At 56.3% G+C, this 25677-nt stretch overlaps 1 protein-coding gene across 10 annotated transcripts in view; it reads left to right on the forward strand.

Moving 5' to 3' along the window:
• The window catches only part of PRKCZ (protein kinase C zeta), a 124640-nt gene that overhangs the window by 78491 nt on the left and 20472 nt on the right, over positions 1 to 25677 (forward strand). For all 10 annotated transcript variants that reach the window (XM_039473470.2, XM_039473469.2, XM_074379939.1 and 7 more), the window contains 5 exons: positions 2945 to 3076; positions 5423 to 5504; positions 7436 to 7488; positions 8976 to 9164; positions 16887 to 16984. In XM_039473470.2, coding sequence (XP_039329404.2) covers positions 2945 to 3076; positions 5423 to 5504; positions 7436 to 7488; positions 8976 to 9164; positions 16887 to 16984 — 554 coding nt within the window. The remainder of the gene's footprint in view (positions 1 to 2944; positions 3077 to 5422; positions 5505 to 7435; positions 7489 to 8975; positions 9165 to 16886; positions 16985 to 25677) is intronic.

The following is a 25677-nucleotide window of genomic DNA, read 5'->3' on the forward strand; positions in this document are numbered from 1 at the left end:
GTCCCTGGAGAAGAAGAGGCTGTAGAGGGTGAGGGTGGGGAAGGGAAGTGAGAAGATGCCACCCAGGAGCAGCAGTGCCTGTCAGGCTTGGTCCAAGCAGTGCCCTCAGGTGGCTGGCAGAGGCCACCACAGTTCCTCTTCAAGCCAGCCTCAAAGAATTCCCTCTGATAAATGAATCGGGCATCTGAGCTCGCAGTTGAAAACCACAGAACACAGTGGGAAGCAGGCTATCTTGGGCCCGAGCTGGCAAAAGCCCAGATGGGGGCTCCAACCAGCAGAATAGGTAAACATGTGGTGTCTAAAGCATGGAAATGGGGCACTGAAAATATGAGCAGGGAGGCCGGGTGCGGTGGCTCATGCCTGTAATCCCAGCACTTTGGGAGGTCAAGTCAGGCAGATTACCTGAGGTCAGGAGTTCACGACCAGCCTGGCCAACATGGTGAAACCTCATCACTACTAAAAATACAAAAATTAGCTGGGTGTGGTAGCAGGTGCCCATCATCCCAGCTACTCGGGAGGCTGAGACTGGAGAGTCACTTGAACTCGGGAGGCAGAGGTTGCAGTGAGCCGAGATCATGCCACTCCACTCCAGCCTGGGGACAGAGCAAGACTGCCTCAGAAAAAAAGAAGAAAGAAAATAAGAGCAGGGAACAAGTTGGCAGCGTGTAAAACAGACTTAAACATTTTTACCATTAGGCTGTGAATTCCTGTACGTTTCTGGGAGTGGAAACTTGGAGTTCAGGTTTTATTTTCTTAAGGTCACGTTTCTTGAAATGTTGCTAATTGAAATGTAGGTTCGAAACAAGAGCCTTTGACAGAGCTTGGGCAGCCTCACCTGCAAAGCACACACGAGGTCTCTGGCAGGCAGCAGCCCTCGACAGACCGACGCTGCCCTTGGCAGCAGTTCTCCTGGCCTGACCCCAGCTAAGGGTGGCTGCCCACAGAAAGGAACCTGGTCAGTTTTTTTGTTTGTTTGGGATTGTTTTTTTTTTTTTTTTGAGACACAGTCTCACTCTGCCAGGCTGAAGTGCAGTGGCGTGATCTCAGCTCACTGCAACCTCTGCTTCCCAGGTTCGAGCAGTTCTCCTGCCTCAGCCTCCTCAGCGGCTGGGATTACAGGTGCCGCCACCATGCCCGGCTAATTTTTGTATTTTAGTAGAGATGGGGTTTCGCCATGTTGGCCAGGCTTGCTTGAACTCCTCACCTCAAGTGATCGACCTGCCTCGGCCTCCCGCAAAGTGCTGGGATTACAGGCATGAGCCACTGCACCCGACCAACCTTGCTTAATTGGTAAAGACACCTGGTGGCTGGGAATTTGGTCTTAAATAGGACCCTAGTATTGCAGAGTAAGATGTTAAATGGTGACCAAGAGAAAGCCGAGAACGTTAGGCACGTTATGGCCAAAAAACCTTGATTTTTAAATAACGGCATTAGAAATGGAAGCTGGTGTTCTGCACTGTGGAAACAGGAGGGTGGAGCAGGTCTGCACAGCCAAAGTGACCTTTCACTCCAGGGTCCCCACATCCAGCGGCCGAAGTGACCCTTTCACTCCAGGGTCCCCACATCCAGTGGCTGAAGCGCCTCCTTTCACTCCAGGGTCCCTGCATTCAGCAGGTGCCGACTGGGGCAAAACTCCTGATGCCAGCATTAAGCTAGATTGGCCCCAAGTTGGATGTCTTGGGTGGGATGCCCCTCCCCCCTCCCTCATTCAGATAGAGTGCACAGTCCTGGCCTGGCTCTGCCATGGGTGGGCTGATGTAGGTGGCATGTGCCAAGGATGTGCAGCCAGCTCATTTTCCTGTTACGGAAGTTGAAAGTGATGGTGAGTGCGTGTTTTCTTGCCTGGTGCCCACTGTGTGCTGGGCACTGTCCTAGGTGCTAGTCACACTGTGGGGAAGAGTCCCCAGGGGCTGGTGTCCCAAGCAGGCTCTTATTGATAGCAGAAGGGTCCCATACGGGGCATGGGCCCTGTTTGCTCAGCTGCACTTGACGCCTGCATGTGCTGAGGGTCCCCGCGTCTTCACATGAATTCAGTTCAGTGTGTCCCTGCTTCCTAACTCGAGAGTGAAGGGATACTGTCTAATGGGAAGGAAATTCGTGAAAAATGGTAAAGTAGGGAAAAGTGTATGAAAGGTTGTCTGGAAAAAATCTAAATTGGAGACTCTGGGTACGTGGTGACAGTGCAGATGCGCCCCTAAACTGCCAGGACCCCTTCGGGCACTTGGGCAAGGCAGCAAACACCCAGGCAGGTCCCAACAACATTCGTTTTCGTAGTTTTTGTAACGTTTAAACATTCATGAAAACAACACCAAACAAGCTGATAATCACTGTCATTTTTGAATTGTTTAGAACCATGAAGAATAAAGAAGGATCGTTTTAAATCTTGAAAAATACTGAACAAAGAATACTGAGATAATTGCAGGCTGCCATGTAGCGGTTCAAGATGTTCATGAGTCCGAGTTTGCCTTCTCTGAGGCTGTTGGGAGGAGGTTGTGTCTGAACGAACACCAAGCAGGGGGCACCGCCCACACTCTGCTCAGCCATAGACGGGACCCCAGGTCCCTAGACAGGACTCCAGGCCGCTGTACGCAGAGCAGGGCAGGAGCTGCAGCCCCCAGCCTCTGCAAGCCAGGGGGCCTTGCCTGAGGCAGCGCCTGCTCTATGTGAGGGGACACGGGAGGACTTCTGCCTGTGGGACCACCCCTGCGTCCCCTCACACACAGCAAGGTTCCAGGCCTCCTCTTGGGGCCGTTGGTTCCCCCAGCCTTGGCATGGACCCAAGAGGGGACTACTGAGCTCTGGCCAGCCTGGCGCCTGAAAGGGACAAGGGACCGGGGCCACCTGTGGCCCGGCTCAGTGTCCTCTCTTGAGAAGGCACAGGTGTGGAAGACCCTGCCTGGCCCCTCCGCGTGGCCTGGGCCTGACGTTCTGTTCCTGTCTGCAGAGAGCGTACTGCGGCCAGTGCAGTGAGAGGATATGGGGCCTCGCGAAGCAAGGTTACAGGTGCATCAACTGCAAACTGCTGGTCCATAAGCGCTGCCACGGCCTCGTCCCGCTGACCTGCAGGAGGCATATGGTGAGTGTCCGGGCTGAGGAGCCCCTGGGGAGCGCAGGCAGGGCCGGGGTGTGGCCGCCAGCCCACCGTCCAAGCTGACCTTGGCGACCCTGGGTTCCTCAAGAGGGGCTGTGGTGTGTCCTGTCTCCCGGCTGCAGCGTGAGGCGAGGCGGCAGTCTCGGGTAGGACCGTCTTCCTGAGCCCCCACGAGCCCCTGGCACCCTCTGCTCAGTGGGGCAGGGGTAGGGTTCATTCATACTCCAGTCCTGCACCAGCTTTTGGGGCTATGGAGGTGAGAGCCAGATCTGACCCAGTCGCACTGGGCACGCCAAGAGGCTCCGAACGTCTGGAGCCCCTCCCTGGCATCCTCCTTGGGAAGCCATGCCCAGCCTGTGATGAGGTCGGCACCTTCCCTCCCCTGTCCCTGAGTGTTTGCACTTGAAGCATCCAGGCCTTTTGGGGCCTGGTTGACCTTGCCTTACTGAGTCCTCAGGCCGTGTCTGGGATTTCTGTGTGACCCACTGCGTCTCACTGAACCCCGGGGCCTCGGCCTGGACTGAGCATTAACCCACTGGGCCCGCTGCAGCGTGCGGGAAAGGTGGCTTGTCTGCAGTGTGCGGGGGCAGGTGTCCAGGGAGGGTGGCTTGTCTGCAGTGTGTGGGGGGAGTGGCCAGGGAGGGTGGCTTGTCTACAGTGTGCGGGGGGAGGGGCAGGGAGGGTGGCTTGTCTACAGTGTGCGGGGTCGGGGGGAGGGGGCGTCCAGGGAGGGTGGCTTGTCTGCAGTGTGCGGGGGGAGGGCGCTCCAGGGAGGGTGGCTTGTCTGCAGGTACGAGGCGGGGGGTTTCCAGGGAGGGTGGCTTGTCTGCAGTGTGTGGAGGTGGTGTGTCGGGGAGGGTGGCTTGTCTGCATCTTGCTGCAGCATAGGAGGAAAGGTGCTTTCGGGGGTGACGTGCCCTCTCTTCTGTTACGGGACAATGACAGAGTCCAGATAGGGGTGTCACCCCAGGATCGCCAGGCACAGGGATGGGGGCCACACATGCCTTGGCATAGTCCTTCCAGGGGTCCTTTAGCTGCATCTGCCGAAAAGCCTGCCATGTCCTTTGACCCCATAGGTCTGCTTTAGCGTAAGCAAATGAGAGACCAACCCCAGATGTGGCCTGCTAGAGGTGAAGGGAGGCCAGCGCCTGCCACCCAACTGACCACTCACAGGGGTGGCTCCATAGTGACTCATCTGCAGGCGGGACCCAGAGGCCCTTAGGTTGGCCCTCGGATGCCTGGTTACGGACAAGATGCAGCACTGGGACGGGGGGTTACCACTTACTGTGCAAAATGTCCCGTTTATGAAGCACGTGCTGGAAAGGTCATGACCTACAGTACTGAGTGGTCGCCTCTGTCTGTAGAATCGTAGGTAACGTTTCTGTTCTTCACGGATTTGGTGCGATAGAGTACCAATTATATTCTTTTTTTGTTTTACTTTTTTTTTTTTTTTTTTTTTTTTTTTTTGAGACGGAGTTTTGCTTTTGTTACCCAGGCTGGAGTGCAATGGCGCGATCTCGGCTCACCGCAACCTCCGCCTCCTGGGTTCAAGCAATTCTCCTGCCTCAGCCTCCTGAGTAGCTGGGATTACAGGCACGCACCACCATGCCCAGCTAATTTTTTGTACTTTTAGTAGAGACGGGGTTTCACCATGTTGACCAGGATGGTCTTGATCTCTCGACCTTGTGATCCACCCGCCTCGGCCTCCCAAAGTGCTGGGATTACAGGCTTGAGCCACCGCGCCCGGCCTTTTTTTTTTTTTTAAGATGGGATTTCACCATCTTGGTCAGGCTGGTCTTGAACTCCCGACCGCAGGTGATCCACCCGTGTTAGCCTCAAAAGTGCTTGGATTACAGGCATGAGCCACCACGCCTTGCCACAATTACATTCTTACACACTGTGTTACAATATACCCATTGTAATATGTAAATACGTAAATCATAGAAAGTTTTGAAGTGGGCAGATGCGGTGGCCCACACCTGTAATCCCAAGTTTGGGGTCTGGGGTGTGAGGATCACTTGAGGCCAGGAGTTCAAGACCAGCCTGAGCAACATGGTGAGACCCCATTTGTACAAAAAATACAAAAATTAGCCGGGTGTGGTGGTGCACACCTGTAGTCCTAGCTACTCTGCAAGCTGAGGCGGGAGGATTGCTTGGGCTCAGGAGGTTGAAGCTGCAGTGAGCCGTGATTGTGCCACTGCACTCCAGCCGGGACGATGACAAAGTGTGGCCTTGTCTGTAAAATGTTTTTTAATTACAAAAAGTCACAAAGTGTTTATAGAAGCTGTTCCAGCACCCAGTCACACTGCCATCTCTCCGTCTCTCTGCCAGGATTCTGTCATGCCTTCCCAAGAACCTCCAGTAGACGACAAGAACGAGGACGCGGACCTTCCTTCCGAGGAGACAGATGGAAGTAGGTGCTGCTCCCTTCTGCTGGGTGGAGCCTGGGCGTTGCCTCACCCAAACAAAACCTCACAACACTGCTCACAGCTGCCTCTGGCCACAAGTCCTTTCTCAGGCCCGTCTCCTCTACAGGGGTCATTGTCTGAAAGCCTGGCCACCCTTCCCCGAGGCTGGGAACAGGGCTCTCCAGGGCCGCCTCTCAATCCCCGGCAGAGACGGGCAGGGCACGCTGGCCCTCCCTGAAGGCTGCTGGACAGGGATGCTTCCGTGAGGCGCTGTTGTGGGAGCCTGGGGGTGCAGTCTCTTGCCATACACCAGCTCCGGGGTTCTCAAAGGCACTTAGCACAGCGGCCACCACTGGGCACTTCCACAGCCTGGCTGCTGCACAGAGCTGAGCCCTGTCTGGAGAAAGGCTGGCGAGGCGGCTGCTACGCACACAGCGTGGCCGGGGCACGGTCCTTGGAGTTTTATGAGGTTTTGTTTGGGGGTGGGGTGGGGTGCTTTTATGCTAAGAAGCATTCAGAGATCTCAAACACCAGTTGAACGCACAGCCCCGCTCTGGGCCTCCAGACCTGCACCACCGCACCAGGTGCGAGAGCCTCACTTTCACTTGACGCATGTGAGTTCTGTCCTGTTGGGAGCCTGGAAGGACATATGAGACCACAGAACAGAAAAGACTCAAGTGCACTCAGTGCCTCACAGAAAAGTTGCCTCACAAACAACTGCCTGCCCACCCGCCCTCCACCCACCATTCTCTGTACATATATATATCCATACCTGAGGCGTGCATGCATCCATCCATTCTCCATACTCTATCCTCCATCCTCCATCCATCCTCCATCTATCCATCCTCCATCCTCCATCTACCCATCATCCATCCATCCATCCTCCATCCATTCATCTTCCATCCTCCATCCATCCATCCTCCATCCATCCTCCATCCATCCATTCATCCATCTATCCATTCATCCTCCATCCATCCATCCATCCATCCTCCATCCATCCATCCATCCATCCTCCATCCTCTATCCGTTCATCCTCCATCCTCCATCCATCCATCCTCCATCCATCATCCATCTATCCATCCTCCATCCTCCATCTATCCATCCTCCATCCATCCATCCATCCTCCATCCATTCATCTTCCATCCTCCATCCATCCATCCTCCATCCATTCATCTTCCATCCTCCATCCATCCATCCTCCATCCATCCATTCATCTTCCATCCTCCATCCATCCATCCTCCATCCATCCATTCATCCATCTATCCATTCATCCTCCATCCATCCATCCATCCTCCATCCATCCATCCATCCTCCATCCTCTATCCGTTCATCCTCCATCCTCCATCCATCCATCCTCCATCCATCCATCCTCCATCCATCCTCCATCTATCCATCCTCCATCCATCCATCCATCCATCCTCCATCCATCCATCCATCCTCCATCCATCCATTCTCTAACATACATACTTCCATACCTCATCCATCCACCCACCTAGCCATCCGGCAGCCTTCAGTCAGCCATCCTCCAGCCATCTTCCGCCCATCCACCTGTTGTCCACACACCTCTCCATTTTTCCATCTTCCGTCCATGCGTCCATTCATCCTCCCATCTAGTCATCCTCCATCCATCCACTCCTGCCCCCACCCACCCGTTCTCCAGACACCAAAATCTGATGACTAATTATCTGCTGATGCACCCTTGGGGATGTATGTCACAAATGTACATCTCCAGGTCCCCTGGTCAGAGTCAGCAGGTCTGGGTGGGGCCCAGGAAACTGCATTTTCAGAAGCCTCTAAACTGGAGCCAGACTCGGCTGCTGTGTAGAGTCACTGGGCAGCGCCTCCCTGCGGCGGAGCGAGGCCCAGGGGTCGCTGTGTTGCCAGCGTGTTCCTGACGGCACCCGTAACGCCCCTTCCTTCCTTCCTCTCTCACCAGTTGCTTACATTTCCTCATCCCGGAAACATGACAGCATCAAAGACGACTCCGAGGTGAGTGTGAAGCAGCTCGCTACCATTTCTGACGTTCTCCGGAACAGCCGTGGAAATCTAGATGTGAAGTAGACTCGGTCCGGGACACCGCTGACCTTCACAGCAGAAGCGGAGGGGTGTCTAGAAGGAAGTCCTTATTCTTGGGTCTTGCTTCAGGCACATCCTTGATGAATCCCTGGAGGCAGCTGTCCCCGAAGGCGTTCTGGGGACCACACACTGGGGGCAAGCTGTGTCCCTGCACCCTCTTCACCCAGGCGGTGCGCTGGCTTCTGAGCTGCAGCTTGTATCAAGTTGTGTATGCACCACCACCCAAAGCTGCCTCATTCGGCCACCCTGCAAACCCTCTGATGACCTTTCATGTCCTTCCCCAGCTTGAGTCAACAGGCTCAATTTGAGCCTCATATCTGGCCATCTCTGCCCCATAAATCCTGAGGAGGGAACAGAAGCTTGCTGCGCTCTCAGCCTCGGCTCATAAAACCCAGGGAAGGGCTGCGCCAGCGAAGCACACCTTTCCAGAGTCCCAGCACGTGTCACCCTCACAGATCATGCTCCTGCCTGGCCATCCTGTCTAGAGGGAGGCTGGGGCACTTAGAAAGCAGAATCCAAGGCCAGGCTCGGTGGCTCATACCTCCAATCCCAACGTTTTGAGAGGCTGAGCCAGGCAGATCGCTTGGGTCAGGGAGTTCAAGAACAGCCTAGGCAGCATAGCAAAACCCTGTTCCTACAAAAATAAATTAGCTGGGCATGGTGATTTGGGTGTGTGGTCCCAGCTGCTTGGGAGGTGAGTTGGGAGGACCGCCTGAGGCTGGGAGACGGAGGCTGCAGTGAGCCGAGATCACACCCCTGCGCTTCAGTCTGGGCAGCAGAGCAAGACCCTGTCTCAGAAAAAGCAGAACCCATTTTGCTGCACAGAACAGCACCTCCCAGTTAGCTACCTCCTCCACCCCGACATCCTTGCCAGGTAGAGCGGCGGGAGGCAGAGCCTTCTGTTCCTCCTTGGAGCGCCTTTCTACTTTCGTTTCTAATAATTATTTCTAATCACTCGTGCTTGCCGATCTGGCGGCTCTTGGCAGGCATTAGCTGCGTTTGCTTAACCTTCCTTCCCCTGAGTAGGGGCCCTGGTGGCGAAGGATGAGCCCCGGCCCTGGGTCACGTGTCCCTGTGGCCATCTCAACCCAAGTGATAGGGCTGAGGGCCTGGGGGTCCCTCCCACCTGCGCCTGTGACCAGAGCCATGGGCTGCAGAAAAAGCTTTCGGCTTTCTGGTGCCTTCCTCGGAAGCACAAAGGCCTGAGTTCTTACCTTTTGTGATCCAGTTTAGATGGGAGTTTGCGGGTGGGATCTGTGCGGCGCAGAGCTGAGGCTCGCGTTGTGGGGCTCTGAGCTCTGAGGAGCAGATCTCTGTTGGGGCCACGCGAACGATGCCTGGTCCTCTGAGTCTCCTGGAGCAACCCCCTCACTTTCTGGGGCCTTGTTCTCCCTCCGTAGGACCTTAAGCCAGTTATCGATGGTATGGATGGAATCAAAATCTCTCAGGGGCTCGGGCTGCAGGACTTCGACCTAATCAGAGTCATCGGGCGCGGGAGCTACGCCAAGGTTCTCCTGGTGCGGCTGAAGAAGAACGACCAAATTTACGCCATGAAAGTGGTGAAGAAAGAGCTGGTGCATGATGACGAGGTAGGTGCCACTTCTCACGGGGCACGGGGTCCCAGACTGCTGCCTGGGGTAGGTGCCACTTCTCACGGGGCACGGGGTCCCAGACACGCCACCTGGGGTAGGTGCCACTTCTCACGGGGCACGGGGTCCCAGACGCGCCACCTGGGGTAGGTGCCACTTCTCACGGGGCACGGGGTCCCAGACGCGCCACCTGGGGTAGGTGCCACTTCTCACGGGGCACGGGGTCCCAGACGCGCCACCTGGGGTAGGTGCCACTTCTCACGGGGCACGGGGTCCCAGACGCGCCACCTGGGGTAGGTGCCACTTCTCACGGGGCACGGGGTCCCAGACCACTGCCTGGGGTAGGTGCCGCTTCTCACAGGGCACGGGGTCCCAGACATGCCACCTGGGGTAGGTGCCACTTCTCACGGGGCACGGGGTCCCAGACCGCTGCCTGGGGTAGGTGCCACTTCTCATGGGGCACGGGGTCCCAGACCACTGCCTGGGGTAGGTGCCACTTCTCACGGGGCACGGGGTCCCAGACCACTGCCTGGGGTAGGTGCCACTTTTCGTGGGGCACGGGGTCCTGGACATGCTGCCCTGGGGTAGGTGCCACTTCTGGTGGGGCACGGGGTCCCGGGACACATGCAGCCCCCCGGGGTAGGTGCCACTTCTCACGGGCTTAGGGTCCTGTGCACGCTGCCTGGGGTAGGTGCCACTTCTCATGGGGCTCGGGGTCCCAGGATGTGCCACCCTGGGGTAGATGTCACTTCTCACTGGGCACAGGGTCCCAGGACACACCACCCTGGGGTAGGTGCCACTTCTCATGGGACACGCGCTGCCCTGGGGCCACCTCCTTGGGAAGAGGACAGTCAAAGGCTGTAATGACCACTCTGGGCTTTAGTGGAATTAATCGTGCACGAGAGCCCTAGCCTCATGTTGACGGAGTTTGTGCAAAATCAGTAGTCATGCATTGTGTCGCACCCAGGATGTGTTCTGGCAAGTGCCTGGTTAGGCGACTGCACTGTAGCGTGGACATCACAGTGTGTGCTCCACAAACCTGGACAGCGCAGCCAACTCTGTGGTGGCTGCGAGCCCGTACGGCGGTCAGCGCACTGCACACCGCAGCCACGAGTGGGCACAGCATGTGCGAGCCCGTGCGGCGGTTAGCGCACTGCACACCGCAGCCACGAGTGGGCACAGAGCATGTGTGTGTCTGAGCTTAGAAAGGTGAAGGTGGGGGTCCTGGTCTCCAAGGATGTTGTCACCCTTATTAGGAAATATCTGGGGTTGAGCTGAACTGGGTGGATGATGGGGCGGGACAGGAAGCTGCCCAGCGGCTCTGCCCACTCCGTCCTGCACGAGGCCCCAGCTTCTCGGGATGCGCTGAGCTGCCGTGGCTCTTTATAGCAGACCTTCCCACATCAGCTGTTTCTGGGGGAGATGTTTATTTGTTGAAATCTTTTTTTTCCCCTTGAAACAGGGTCTCACTCTGTCACCCAGGCTGGAGTGACTTGATCACAGCCCACTGTAGCTTCAGACTCCCCAGCTCAAGTGGTCCTCCCACCTTGGCCTCCAGGGGAACCAGGACTGCAGGTGTGCACCACCACTCCTGGCTAGTTTTTGTGGGGTTTTTTTTTTTTTTTTCTGAGATGGAGTCTCACACTGTTGCCCTGGCTGGAGTGCATTGGCGTGAGCTTGGCTCACTGGAAACTCCACCTCCTAGGTTCAAGCAATTCTCCTGCCTCATTACAGGTGCCCACCACCATGCCCAGCTAATTTTTTGTATTTTTAGTAGGGACAGTTTTTTACTATGTTGGCCAGCCTGGTCTCAAACTCCTGAACCGGTGATCTGCCCACCTTGGCCTTGCAAATTGCTGGGATTACAAGTGTGAGCACCGCACCCGGCCTATTTTTGTGTTTTTTGTAGAGTTGGGGTTCCGCTGTTGCCCAGGCTGGTCTCAAACTCCTGTGCTCATGCACTCTGCTGGCCTTGGCCTCCCAGAGTGCTGGAATTAACAGGCATGAGCCACTGCTCCTGGCGTATTCTTTGAAATCTTAATTCCGACTTCATAGACCTTTTTCTTTTAATTATAGTAAAATACACATGACATAGAAATTGCCATTTAAAAATGTATAGTTACGCCCGGGCATAGTGGTGCACGCCTGTAATCCCAACACTTGTTGGGGCTGAGACGGGTGGATCATTTGAGGTCAGGAGTTCAAGATCAGCCTGACCAATATGATGAAACCCCAACTCCACTAAAAACACAAAAATTCACCAGGCGTGGTGGCGCACACTTGTAATTCCAGCTACTCAGAGGCTGAGACAGGAGAATCTCTTGAACCCGGGAGGTGGAGGTTGCAGTGAGCTGAGATCACGCCACTGCACTCCAGCCTGGATGACAGAATGAGACTCTTGTCTTAAAAAAATAAAGAAATAAAATAAAGAAATAGAGTGTGCAGTTAGGTGGCTTTTCGAACGTTGGGTATGGTGTTAGGCACCTATCACCTTGGGCTGATTGCAGAACGTTTCCCTCACCCCAAAAGAAGACCCCCTCCCCACTCCCAGCTTCCCCTCTTCGTCAGCTCCGGTGACCTCCGATCAGCCTTCTTCCTCTGCAGACTTCCCACTTCTGCGCAATTTACAGAACGGAGTCTCTGTGAGCTTGGTGTCTGGCTTCTTCAGGGGCCACCCGCATGGCCACCCGCCTCAGGCCTTCCTCCCTGCCTGGCGGGTAATGTCCCGCTGGACGGTGGGCACTCCGCCCGCCTCAGGCCTTCCTCTGCCTGGCGGGTAATATCCCACTGGATGGTGGGCACTCCGCCCGCCTCAGGCCTTCCTCTGCCTGGCGGGTAATGTCCCACTCAATGGTGGGCACTCCGCCCGCCTCAGGCCTTCCTCCCTGCCTGGCGGGTAATGTCCCACTGGACGGTGGGCGCTCCGCCCGCCTCAGGCCTTCCTCTGCCTGGCGGGTAATGTCCCGCTGGACGGTGGGCACTCTGCCTGGCGGGTAATGTTGTCCCGCTGGACGGTGCGTACCCCACGTGTGTGCGTGCAGCTGCTGAGGCGCATTTGCAGCGTCCACACTCTTGGCCGTTGTGAGCGGTGCTGCTGCAAAGTTCACATACAAGAATCCGTTTGAGTCTATTTCTGGTTCTATCCAGTGCAGACCTAGCAGTGGAGTTGCTTGGTTGCGTGGTAATTCTGTGTTCAACCAGTGGGGACTTGCCAGGCTGTCTCCCACACAGCTGTGCCACGTCACCTCCCCGCCAGTGGCACACGGCGTGTTTCTGCAGGTCCTCAGCAACACGTGTCACTTTGATGATTGCCATCCTTTTTTTTTTTTTTTTTTTTTTGAGACGGAGTTTTGCCCTTGTTACCCAGGCTGGAGTGCAATGGCACGATCTCGGCTCACCGCAACCTCCGCCTCCTGGGCTCAGGCAATTCTCCTGCCTCAGCCTCCTGAGTAGCTGGGATTACAGGCACGTGCCACCATGCCCAGCTAATTTTTTGCACTTTTAGTAGAGACGGGGTTTCACCATGTTGACCAGGATGGTCTCGATCTCTCGACCTCGTGATCCACCCGCCTCGGCCTCCCAAAGTTCTGGGATTACAGGCTTGAGCCACCGCGCCCGGCGCGATGATCGCCATCCTAACGAGCGTGCAGCTGGGGCTTTGACTGGCGTTTCTCTGACGGTTTCACCGTCTTCATGGACTTGGCTTCTTGTATTTTTGGCTTCACTTTTATAGCTGAATGCAGGTTGTGTCTTTCAGGAGCAGACAAAGGGCCAGTGTGTGGGTGGCAGGAATGCATTGTCACCAAGTGCTGCCAGCACAGAGGGCAGCTGGGTGGGTGCTTATCCAGCCCCCATGGGCCACAGAGGGGCTCCCTCCCCACCAGCCAGGCTTGGGGCTGGGGCTGGGGCTGGGGCTGGGCCTCTGCTCGCCCTCCCAGCAGGCCACATGTGTGTAGTGCACAGGCTGTCCAGCGGCCCCTCATTCCTGGATGCTGAGCTCACAAGCGGGCACCAGCATCCATGCCATGCACGGAGGAACGGAGGCCTGAGAGGTGTGGTGCCCTGCTGACAGCCCTGCTGCTGGCCAGCGGCGGCACAAGACGATTCCCAGCCGCTTCGCAGCCCACCCCAGCCCACTGGAACGTGAACGGGAAGTCTGAGAGGAGCAAGTGAGCGGGAGCTGACGAGGCGTTTGGAAGAGGCCCTGCTGCGGCTTTGTCCTGCCTTGAAATCGTCCCCTGTGCACCAGGATGCGGAGATGGGGACCCGGGTTCTCTTTCGAGACGAGCCCGATTCCAGGAGTTGTTGAATGCCTGGATGGTTGGTTCTAGAAATTTCTTTCTCCCCACAAAGACACTGCACTCTCTGGGGCCAGGCCTGCCTCTTGTTCCCCGGGGAGTCGCTGGCAAGCCCCTTCCCACCAGTTGCGCTCCGCCGGCCCCACACAGAGCCGGGTGTGCCTTGAACTCGGCAGCGCTGCCTCCAGGAGGGTCCACTCAGTTTTGCTGAGGGCTGTGAGGGTCTTCATGCCAACACTCGCATCCCTGCAGGCCCACAGTGGGTGGGTGCTGCCGGTGAGGGCTGTTGCGGGAGGGGTGGAAGAGTCGCAGCCAACCCACCAGGTTTTCAGCCCCTGGAGGTGGGAGGAGCAATGGAGCCCCGGAGGTCGAGGCTGCAGTGAGCAGTGATCGCTGTGCGACCCGCAGAGACCCTTCCCAAAGCAAATGAGAGCGAGGAGTTGTTAAGCCGAGTCCAGGTTTATTGGGGTTTGCGGGCAACTCGAGCGGGAGAGGGAAGAGCTGCACCCAGCAGCTGCCGGAGAGGGTTTTTATAGGGAGGGGGGCCCGCGTAGGTGGGGTGTCGTGGAGTGATTGGTGGAGGTTGGACATGGGCGGAGTGGGAATATCGTGGTGTGCAAGGGTTGGGTTAGCTTTGGCGGGCTAAAGTGAGGAGATGATTGGTGGAGGCTAAACAAAGAAGAGGGAAGAGCCCTGTGGCTAGGTTTTGGCGGGCTGCTGTCGGGGCGTGTCCGGGTTTTGGCGGGCTGACACGGGAAAGCGATTGGCTAGTCCTGTTGCTGGGCAGACCAACCTCCAGAGGCGGCCTGCTGGATGTGGGCCCCGGATATGGGGATGGGCTACTTTTACCTAACAATCGCACCCCTGCACTCGAGCCGGCTCAGGTGGGAGGATCCCCGGAGCCCCAGAGGTCGAGGCTTCAGTAAGCAGTGATCGCACCCCTGCACTCCAGCCTATTTTGGACGCATCTTTTTCATTGTCATTTTTCTAACCCTGAAGATGAGACAAGGGGTTGACCTAGGAGGGCTTGGGAGCCTTACTTCCTGGGGTCAAGATGAGACCAAGCTGTAGGACCTTCGTGACCTTGCAGCATTTTGCCGAACTCCAGAGTGAATTGGGAGGGTGACAGCCCTGTGGTTAGAGCCGGTGCTTTGGTGATGGGTGTGGGCTTGTCCCAGGCCTCGTAGTAGCTGTGGGACCTGGTAGAATCTGCTTAGCCCTCCACCGCAGTTTCTTTGTGTCCCAGCTGGAAATCATACCTGCCTCCCAGAACTGTTAGCGCAAAGCCCGGAGGCCAGAGGCCAGCACACCAGCAGAGCTGGTGGCTTTGGTGATCGTGGTGGAGATGGTGGTGGTGATGATGGTGATTGTGGTGATGACGGTGGTGATGGTGGTAGTGTTGACAGTGATGGCAGCGGTGGTAACGGTGGTGAACGTGATGGTGACAGCGACGGTGGTGGTAGGGGTGGAGGTGGAGTGGATGGTGACATTGGTGATGGTCGTGGTGATGACTGACGATGTTGAAGATGGTGATGACAGTGATGATGGCGGTGGTGGTGAAGGTGATGGTAACAACAATGATGGTGGTGGGGGAGGTGTGGGTAAATGGTGACAGTGTTGATGACGGTGATGGTAACAGTGACTGATGGTGGTGGGAATGGATGGTGACATTCATGACAGTGGTGATGGCAGTGGTGAAGGTGATGGTGACGGTGACCACTGTGATGGTGGGGGTAGAGGTGGGGTGGATGGTGATGATGGTGATGGTGGTGGTGATGGTGACAGCCACAGTGATGATGGTGGTGTGGGGGTTAGAGGTGGGGTGGATGGTGATGGTGGTGATGGTGGTGGTGATGGTGACAGCCACAGTGATGATGGTGGTATGGGGGTTAGAGGTGGGGTGGATGGTGACGGTGACGGTGATGGTGATGGTGACAGCCACAGTGATGATGGTGGTGTGGGGGTAGAGGTGGGGTGGATGGTGATGGTGATGGTGGTGGTGATGGTGACAGCCACAGTGATGATGGTGGTGTGGGGGTAGAGGTGGGGTGGATGGTGATGGTGATGGTGGTGGTGATGGTGACAGCCACAGTGATGATGGTGGTGTGGGGGTTAGAGGTGGGGTGGATGGTGATGGTGGTGATGGTGGTGGTGATGGTGACAGCCACAGTGATGATGGTGGTATGGGGGTTAGAGGTGGGGTGGATGGTGACGGTGATGGTGATGGTGACAGCCACAGTGATGATGGTGGTGTGGGGGTAGGGGTGGATGGTGATGGTGATGGTGGTGGTGGTGGTGATGGTGACAGCCACAGTGATGATGGTGGTGTGGGGGTTAGAGGTGGGGTGAATGGTGACGGTGATGGTGGTGGTGATGGTGACAGCCACAGTGATGATGGTGGTGTGGGGGTTAGAGGTGGGGTGGATGGTGACGGTGATGGTGGTGGTGATGGTGACAGCCACAGTGATGATGGTGGTGTGGGGGTTAGAGGTGGGGTGGATGGTGACGGTGACGGTGATGGTGATGGTGACAGCCACAGTGATGATGGTGGTGTGGGGGTAGAGGTGGGGTGGATGGTGATGGTGATGGTGGTGGTGATGGTGACAGCCACAGTGATGATGGTGGTGTGGGGGTAGAGGTGGGGTGGATGGTGATGGTGATGGTGGTGGTGATGGTGACAGCCACAGTGATGATGGTGGTGTGGGGGTTAGAGGTGGGGTGGATGGTGATGGTGGTGATGGTGGTGGTGATGGTGACAGCCACAGTGATGATGGTGGTATGGGGGTTAGAGGTGGGGTGGATGGTGACGGTGATGGTGATGGTGACAGCCACAGTGATGATGGTGGTGTGGGGGTAGGGGTGGATGGTGATGGTGATGGTGGTGGTGGTGGTGATGGTGACAGCCACAGTGATGATGGTGGTGTGGGGGTTAGAGGTGGGGTGAATGGTGACGGTGATGGTGGTGGTGATGGTGACAGCCACAGTGATGATGGTGGTGTGGGGGTTAGAGGTGGGGTGGATGGTGACGGTGATGGTGGTGGTGATGGTGACAGCCACAGTGATGATGGTGGTGTGGGGGTTAGAGGTGGGGTGGATGGTGACGGTGATGGTGGTGGTGATGGTGACAGCCGCAGTGATGATGGTGGTGTGTGGGTTAGAGGTGGGGTAGATGGTGACAGTGGTGATCACGGTGACGGTGATGGTGGTGGTGATGGTGACAGCCACAGGATGATGGTGGTGTGGGTGGAGGTGGGGTGGATGGTGACTTTGATGGTGATGCAGTTCCTAATGGGCACTTTTTTTCCTCTCTGCATTGTCTTCCCGAAAGCAGAGGGGAGAGACTCCTCGCTTGCCTCCCCTGTGTCCAGGGTGCCTGTGAAGAGCGTCCAGGAGCCTCATTACCACTCTCTGGTTTCTGTTTCAGGATATCGACTGGGTACAGACAGAGAAGCACGTGTTTGAGCAGGCATCCAGCAACCCCTTCCTGGTCGGGCTACACTCCTGCTTCCAGACCACCAGTCGGTAAGAAAAAGAGGGGTGTTTCTGATATTCTGCGGATTTCAGATTGGAACTGCACGGAAGCCGAGTCTGGTGTGACATGGCACATGTCACCTCTGAGGTTCTCCCTGTGGCTGTATGGGTGTTTTTAGGTCAGCAGGCTCTCTTTGTTGTTCTCCGTGGTTGGTGTCATGTGAAGTAAATTTCGTGATCTGAACTTAGGTTATCCCACCGAGTGCCGACACTGGATCAGGTGCCGGGGCTACGAAGGTAGCGAGAGAGGTGGATTTCCATGCTTCTCAAGTGTGGTCAGCTTCACCTTCAACCTTACACGTGTTGGAATTCTGTGGCTTGGAAAACGTTTGAAAGCTAGTGCTCTGAGATACTAAATGTATACTTTGTTTAGCATTTGGGGGACCAGTACCTGCTCTGTTTATTTGAAGAGTCATTGACTGTGTTCTGCGTTAAGTCATCAAGACCATCCCCACGTGCAATGGTGTGCTGGGAGGGCTCCTGGGATTAGTCACGTGGTCGCGCTTGGGTCCACAGCTGGTGCCCTGCACAGGAGGGATAAAGGAGACTTGGCCAAGGGAAAAGGCGCACAGGGAAAATTCCAGAAGAAACCAGTCCAAGTACGTACCAAGAGCCCTCCCGCGGTTCGTCCAGCAACGAATTGTGATGACTCAGGGTTTTTGTCGAGGGCTTGTCTTGCAGACACTTGCTATCTGACACAAAGCAAGATTCCAGACTCCTAGCCGGAGAGCAGGTGGTCAGCATTGTGTTAGTCAGGGTTCTGCTGAGAAACAGAAACAGTAGTGTGTGCGTGTGCGTGCGTACGTGTGCACATGTGTGTGCGCGTGTGTGTGCATGCGTGCGTGTGCGTGCGTGTGAAGAGATTTATTAGAAGATATTGGCTCATGGGATTATAGAGGCTGAGAAATCCACAATCCACCATCTGCAGGCTGGAGGCCCAGGAGAGCCTGTGGCGCAGCTTGAAGGCCTAAGAGCCAGGAGCCGATGGGGTGGATTCCAGTGTGGGTCTGAAGGCCTCAGAGCCGGGTGCAAGGGGCCCCGAAGGTGGACAGCTCAGTAGTCAGGGAAACGCGGCCTCGCTCCCCTTTCTCTTTCTCTTCATGCCCCCAGGGGACTGGACGATGCCCATCTGCTTTACTCAGTCTACAGACTCTTCCAGAAGCACCTTCACAGGCACACCCAGAAATCACGTGCGGCCAGCTGTTGGGCATCCATGTCCAGTCAGGGACCGCAGAATTCACATTCACAAGCACAAGGCATCCTGTTCACGCACACACAGTTTGGGCGCAGTGATTGGCTCTTATTCCAAAGCTTTTTAACGTGTTTCTGTTGTTGATTTTGAGACAGAGTCTCGCTCTGTCACCCAGGCTGGAGGACAGTGGCACCATCTCAGCTCACTGCTGTCACCACCTCTGTGGTTCAATGATTCTCCTGCCTCAGCCTCCCAAGTAGCTGGGAATTATAGGCACCCTCCACCATGGCTGGCTAATTTTTGTATTTTTAGCAGAGACTATGTTGGCCAGGCCAGTCTTAAACTCCTGACCTCAAGTCATCTGCCCTCTGGGGCCTCCCGAAGTGCTGGGATTATAGGCATGAGCCACAATGCCCAGCCCCCAAAGCTTTTTTTTTAGGTAAAGATGGGTCCTGCTATGTTGCCCAGGGTGGTCTCAAACTCCTGGGCTCCTGCCTCAGCCTCCCAAAGTGCTGGGATTGCAGGTGTGCACCACTGTGCCTGGCCGTTATACAGAAGCGTTTTATGTCGGTATAGGGCATAGCTTGCAGTTCACGCTCCCACCCCTAGCTCTGGGCCAGCTTTTCGGGTGGGGCTCCCTGAGCACAGCGGTCCCAGGCCCTGGATGCAACCCTCTGCTGCCCGGTTCTGATCTGTACGCCTGGCATCTTGTGCCTCTCCACTGCACTCTCGGCACTCCTGACCTCAGGGCCCTGTTCCTGCCTCTGCTCAGCTGCCACCTGTCTGTCCCACGAGCTGGTGTGACCTGGCTGTCCCCACCCTGCCCCGCCTGCTGTGCCTCCCTGGTCGGGTTCTCTTCTCACTACTTCCGCAGCCTCAGTATGTTTCAGGGTCCCCCCGCCCCACAACCCGACCCCAGGGCTCTCCACTGTTGGCTTCCCCATGTTGGATCTGGGCCATATGTGAAAAACAGAGATCTGAGCGCCTTTCTCCTGCCTCATATGTGAAAAGCAGATCTGAGCGCCTTTCTCCTGCCTCAAAGCTCCTCACACTTCCTCCCCTCTTACTTCTGGGGTAAATTCCAAGTTTCTTATGCATGTAGATGAGGCTTGTGGTGACCAGGCCCCAGTGTCCCGTGCCCCAGTGTGTGCTCCGGCATGGCACCCCCGCCCACGCTGCCTGTGCCTGATGGCTCTGTCCCCTTTCCTCCCACACCCTCTTTCCCAGAGAGAGTCAGTGGCTCCCTTTGTGCGCTCCCATCACACTTTCCAGGCCTGTGTCCTCGGTGACAGCCATCCATTGTGATTTTGGAATACGCCCGGGGAAGGCGGCCGGGTGCCCCCGCTTCCTGAATGGGAAGGTTCCGAGAAGGGTGTGTTTCGCTTCGGTTCCTCTTCCTGTGTGAACGTGTAGGGAAGCAGATGTAAAGGGGTCCGATATCCCACCCTCACTTCCACCCAAGTGGCCCAAAGCGCAGCCCCTTCTGCACTTGAGTCTGGAATCTTCTCCCAAGTCACAGGTTCCCAGGTCCATAAACTCAAACTGAAAGAATTGCCACCTGTGGGGTGTCTGCATGGGACCCCCGCAGCAGCACGACTCACTGTCCTCTGGCAACATGTGGCATGCACAGTTGGGAGGCCACATCCCGGGAGTCATTCCTACACATGTCTAGTTGTTTTGCCTTTTTTTCTTTGTTTAAAACGGAATCTTTCAGTGACTTCCAGAGTATCTGACACATGGTTGGTCAGGGTAGCCTGTCTCTCCCCAGCTGTTAGGAATCGGCTTTAACCCCAAAGTGAGCTATAGACCTGTCTCCTTCACAAGAAGCGAACTCCTGAAGAGTGGGACCCTGCTGTCTGTTCTCTAGTCCCCAGCATTTGACACCTGACACTTAGTGGCAGTGGTGTTAGATGACAGTCTCTTAAAAAGAAATTAAAAAGTGAGATCATCATTTCTCATACAAATAGAACATGGACATGTGTCAGATTGTATGTAACTCTCTAGTGAACTAGGAGACTAGTGAGATGTTATAGCCGCTCAAAGGGGTCTTCGGAGTCCGCACAGACACAGGTGATCGGCCGAGCCACAGAGAGAAGCGGAGCCACGGAGAGACGCGGAGGAGCCACGGAGAGACATGGAGCTGGCTGGGGCCGGGGGGAAACGGCCTCACTTGCTCGTCTGTGTTACTTGCACGGCTGTCGGTTGTGTGTGCCTTCCAGTTGGGAAATACCTGAGAGACTCCTGCGGAGAGACCCCTGCGGACCCCACAGAAACAGACACCTGAGAAGAGTGTGTCCCCGACAGCTCCAAAGCCTCTTGCAGTGTTTCCTGACGGCAACACAGCTGAGGTCCCGGTGCACGTGCCTGTCAGCTCTGCGGCCCCTCACCTCGGGACCCTTGGCACCCCCATTTCCTCCCTGGAAACAGAGAGCAGGTGCGCCTTCCCCATACAGCTGCTGTGGGAATTGGTAAAGCGGGGACCCAACTGTCGACAGCAAGGCAGGTGCGTGGGGACCCGCTCCCTCGTCGTGGGGGCCTTTCTTCTGGTTGGCACCATGTGTTTGAATGGACAGACCAGTAGTGTTGAGTGTGAGCTCTGGGTTAGGGGGTAGGACGGGCCGCTGCCTGAGTCAGATGCTGGGGGGCTATGAAAACTCCCGCAAATCCTCACCGACTGCACAGCTCCGGACACCACCTGATGTTCACCGGAACATCCAGCTGAGGTTTTGCTTGGGCCCCTGGCTGAGGGCCAGGTGAACGACACGCTGGACAGGACACACATTCATTCTGGGCGGCCTCACGGCTCCTGGGCCACGTCGGGGGAAACCTGGGGAATGAAACTGCGAGGGCTTCCACCCAAGCTTGCCCCTCACAAAGGGTCTCCGAGTGGGAGAAGGTCAGAATTGCAGTCTCTGTGCGGCGGGCCACAACTGTAATCCCAGCACTTTGGAGGCCGAGGTGGGCGGATCACAAGGTCAAGAGATCGAGACCATTCTGGCCAACGTGGTGCCCTGTCTCTACTAAAAATACAAAAATTAGCCAGGCATGGTGGTGCACGCCTGTAGTCCAGGTACGCGGGCAGCTGAGGCAGGAGAATCACTTGAACCCGGAGGCAGAAGTTGCAGTGAGCCAAGATAGCGACAACTGTACTCCAGCCTGGGCAACAACGTGAGACTGTCTCAAAAAAAAAGTCAGAATTGCTTCGTTTTTGCCCCAAATCTGGTCGTGCCCCATCCGGCCGGCCATGTTCACGTCCGCTGGGTGGCTGCAGAGTCTCTCTGAACGTCACAGCTCAACATGACTCTCACCTCGTGTACAGTTGGAGAGAAACATTTGCATTTGAAGACACAGTAAACATCAGCTTGATGGGCACCATGGCCCATATCCACACAGGCGGCCCTGCTTTTCCAAACAGCAGTGGGATTAAACGAGCCTTCAAGTCTCCAAGACCTGAAATCCCTTCAGTTGAAGCTATTTCAGGAGAACTGAGTAACTAGAGGTTTAGCTGAAGTTGCTACTCTGCGTCCCCCGCCCCATTAAACTGGAGTCTGAGGACACTTTTCTCACTAAAGCACGATGATCTCAGATGGTAGGTGAGCAAACTACCCTAAAATATGCCCGTTCACTCACTGTTCTAAAATAAAACCTCTTACTGTTTGCCACGGTTGATTATTTTACATTCATTCACCCACAGAATGTGTTTCTTTAAAAAGAACAAACACACAGCTTGCTTATCTGTGGACGTGCTTCCCAGGCCGTCAACTGACTTAGACACTCGAGTGAGTTCTTCTTGGTCAGAGTGGCTTTAGATGTGAAAAGCACTTCGCCCAGCACTGGGCCTTGTGTGTTATTCTTCATCGGTTGCAGTTGGAAGCCTGCCCGTGGCTCTGGTGGGGAGACAGCGTTAGTAACAGCAGACAGTGAGGCCCCTGGAATCGGTCACTAGTGTCAGGAGCCGTGGCACCGGGGAGGGTCTGCAGGGAGCAGATTGGGACCACACAGAGGGAGGGGCTCATGGGGGACGGGCCTGTGGGAAGGACAAGGGCAGCGGTGTGTGTCAGGGTCGGAAGAGAACCGGGCCTGAAGGTGCCAGCGACTTCAGAATCTGGACTTGGTCAAGACACCCTGGGACACGGAGGTCCCGGGATTCTCAGTGCAGGGCTGGTGTTGAGCAGGCACTGGTGTGGGGAGCAGGGTCTGGGCCGCAGAAGCCAGAGGGACCTGCTGGGCCTGTCACGGCCTTAGGGGCCAGCCTGGATGTGGAGGCCTCGGGGGTGCTGGGGCCTGGGGTTGAGACGCACTTGGGGGTGGTTTTGTGTGTGTGTGAGAAAGAGGTGAGGGTGTGACAGGGTCCGACCGTCGAGTGCTGCCTCCTCGGGGCTGGAGGAGGAGGCAGCTCTATGGGGGTGGGGGCAGTAGAGGGAAGGGTTCAGCAGGTGCCACAGCAAGGCCAGCCTCGGCCGCGACCTCAGCAAGGGCAGGTGCCTCTTCTTTGGGAACATGAGTCACCGCCCTTTCAAAACCCGTCCGTGTGCCGGAGTCATGGGAGCTGAGAACAGAAGGAGCAGGTGCTGATCGACACCTGTAGGGCCCAGCGTGGGCGCAGCCACCTCAGCCTCTGTTCTCCCAACACACGGTGACGGCTCATCAGCCCTGGTTTGCTTACTTTTCATCGGGATTGCCTAAAACGGTAAAAGTGCCACCCCAAACCCTAGCACTTCAGAGCGGGATGCTTGGGCCGTGGTCCCCACGAGGCTGTGCATGGGAGACGGGGCTCTTCCCGGCGTCTGGGGCCTGGGAGGAGCCAGGGGCTTGCTTTGCCTTCTGCATCACAAGGGCGTCCTGCACTCTTCGGGAGCACCGTGACAGCTGTGCGTGAATCCTCCTGGAGCCCTGGGCAGTGAGGGGCCCTCAGGGACACACCTACAGCACACGGGGGCCCTGCTGTTTCCTTCTGCGGTGTTGCAGGCCACACGGCTGTGCAGAACACGGGAAAAAGAATTCATTGTTTGTTTCTAATTGGGAGGTAGCAGCCACTCTTAGAACAGGTCGGGGGCAGGTATCATTGCCATTTGGGGGTCACACGCTCTACAGACTGTCACGTTAGGACCGGTGACCTCCACTGCCAGGCTTGGAGATGGTTTTGCTGGTAGTGAGCCGAGATCAGGCCATGGCACCTCCCCTCCTCCACCCAGACCTGAACATCCCATGCCTCTGCACCCTGTATGGTTCCCAGGAAGGGACAGGGATGGGGTAGTGGCCCTGGAGCCACCTGGGGTCTCCTTAGTTGAAGGAACTTTCAGGAATGTCCCTGAAATTGTGCCTTGCTGCTTAACTGCTAGATGATGACAGAGACCACGCAAACAGCCTCTTTCTGAAATCATATCCCATTTCACCATGCAGGAGAGTACCGAGAGGGAACCCCTTGGGTCCGCACTCCAGTGCCATCAGGGCGGGTTTGCCTCTTGCTTTTCCTTTTCTCTTGTTTATTTTTCTATGTGGGCTTTAGAATCAACCTGTCTGGCTCCAGAAAATAAAAGAAGCTGGCATTTTCTTTCTTTTTTTTTTTTTTTTGAGGGAGTCTTGCTCTGTCCACCAGGCTGGAGTGCAGTGGTGCAATCTGGCTCACTGCAACCCCTGCCTCCTGGGTTCAGGCAATTCTGAAGCCTCAACCTCCTGAGTAGCTGGTATTGCAGGCGTGCGCCATCACACCCAGCTGATCTTTGTATTTTTAGTAGAGACAGGGTTTCACCATGTTGGCCAGGATGGTCTCAAACTCTTGACTTCAAGTGATCTGCCTGCCTCGACCTCCCAAAGTGTTGGGATTATAGGCGTGAGCCACCAGGCCTGGCCCCCTTTTCATTGGGAGTTGTTAAGTTCACACATTACCTGGGGGAAACTGACATCCTTCTCACGTTGGATCTTCCCATTCAGGAACCCGGTTTACTGTTTCCTTCACTCAAATCCTCTTTGAAGAGACTCTCAAAGTCTTCACATACTTTTTTCAGTTCTTGTCTAATAATAATGATGATGATGATGATGATTATTAGAGATGGGGATTTGCTATGTTGCCCAGTCCAATCTCAAACTCCTGGGCTCAAGCAGTTCTCCCACCTCAGCTTCCCAAAGTCTTGCTCTCTGAGTCAGGAATCTGATTTCCCAGTGTACCCTGTAGTGACGGTGCTGTGGCCACACCTGTGTGTCCGTGGGCTGCCAGCCTGTGTCTGGCACTTTGGCCACACCTGTGTGTCCCGTGGGCCGCCAGCCGATGTCCGGCCCTGGGGCTGCACCTGTGTGTCTGTGGGCCGCGAGCCGGTGTCCGGCGCTGTGGCCACACCTGTGTGTCCCATGGGCCGCCAGCCAGTGTCCGGCACTGTGGCCACACTTGTGTGTCCGTGGGCCGCCAGCCTGTGTCCGGCGCTGTGGCCGCACCTGTGTGTCCTGTGGGCCGCCAGCTGGTGTCTGGCGCTGTGGCCACACCTGTGTGTCAGTGGGCCGCCAGCTGGTGTCCGGCGCTATGGCTGCACCTGTGTGTCCCGTGGGCCGCCAGCCCGTGTCCGGCGCTATGGCCACACCTGTGTGTCCGTGGTCCACCAGCCCGTGTCCAGCGCTGTGGCCACACCTCTGTGTCCGTGGGCTGCCAGCCGGTATCCAGCCCCTTTGCGGATCTTCCGTTCTCCTCTCCTGTTCCTTGGACACGGGTGGCCCTTGCCTCCTCCCTCTTTGGGGCAGCTCCGTCACTGCTGTGGTCTCCGCTGTGAGGTGGGGCAGGACCTGAAAGGGGGGTTTCCAAGCGAGGGTCCTGGGCCCACCCAAGTCGTCCGATAGTGGGTCTGATAAGCCAGGAGATGTGTGAGCCAAAGAACGTCACCCAACCTGTCTGTGCCTCGACTTCCCCATCTGTAAAATGGGGCAAGGGCTGAACTTCCTGGTGACCAGCACAAGTGCATTAACACAGATGGACTTGGAGTGGCACCTCTGCGTTCTAACCAGAAGCAGCCTTAGACACTGTACCAAGGGATGCGTATGCTGTGTTCCACCAGAACTTTCTGTACACACGTGGTGGCGGCCGGCCCCGACCCATCTCCTTCCTTCTTGGCTCTCAGAGCGAGTCTCCTGTGCCTCCAGGAGACAGCTCCGGTTCTTCCCTCTGAGCCGGGCACTTTGCATTCCCAGAGCGGGTGTGGGGAGTGGCAAGGAGGGGACCAAGGACAGGGCCCACCTCCTGGGTGGTTTTGGGAGCTGCCCCAGCCCCCGGCCATCTCCTGGGAGGTTCTGGAAGCTTCTGGCAGCCCCTGGCTGCTTCTGTTCCTCCCCTTCCCAAGTCTGTTGGATAGTGGCGGTTCCCAGGGGTAGGGTCAGGGACTGGATCCAGCTGCAGTCAACATCTCACCTGGTTCCTGAGGCCAGAGCTGGTTGTTGGTGAATCCGTTTTTACTGGCATTCTTCACATTTGCATAGTTGATTAAGTATCGCGGACAGGCAGGTGCGG

The sequence above is a fragment of the Saimiri boliviensis genome, chromosome 11 (assembly GCF_048565385.1).
Source record: "Saimiri boliviensis isolate mSaiBol1 chromosome 11, mSaiBol1.pri, whole genome shotgun sequence".
NCBI classification, from domain to species: Eukaryota; Metazoa; Chordata; class Mammalia; order Primates; family Cebidae; genus Saimiri; species Saimiri boliviensis.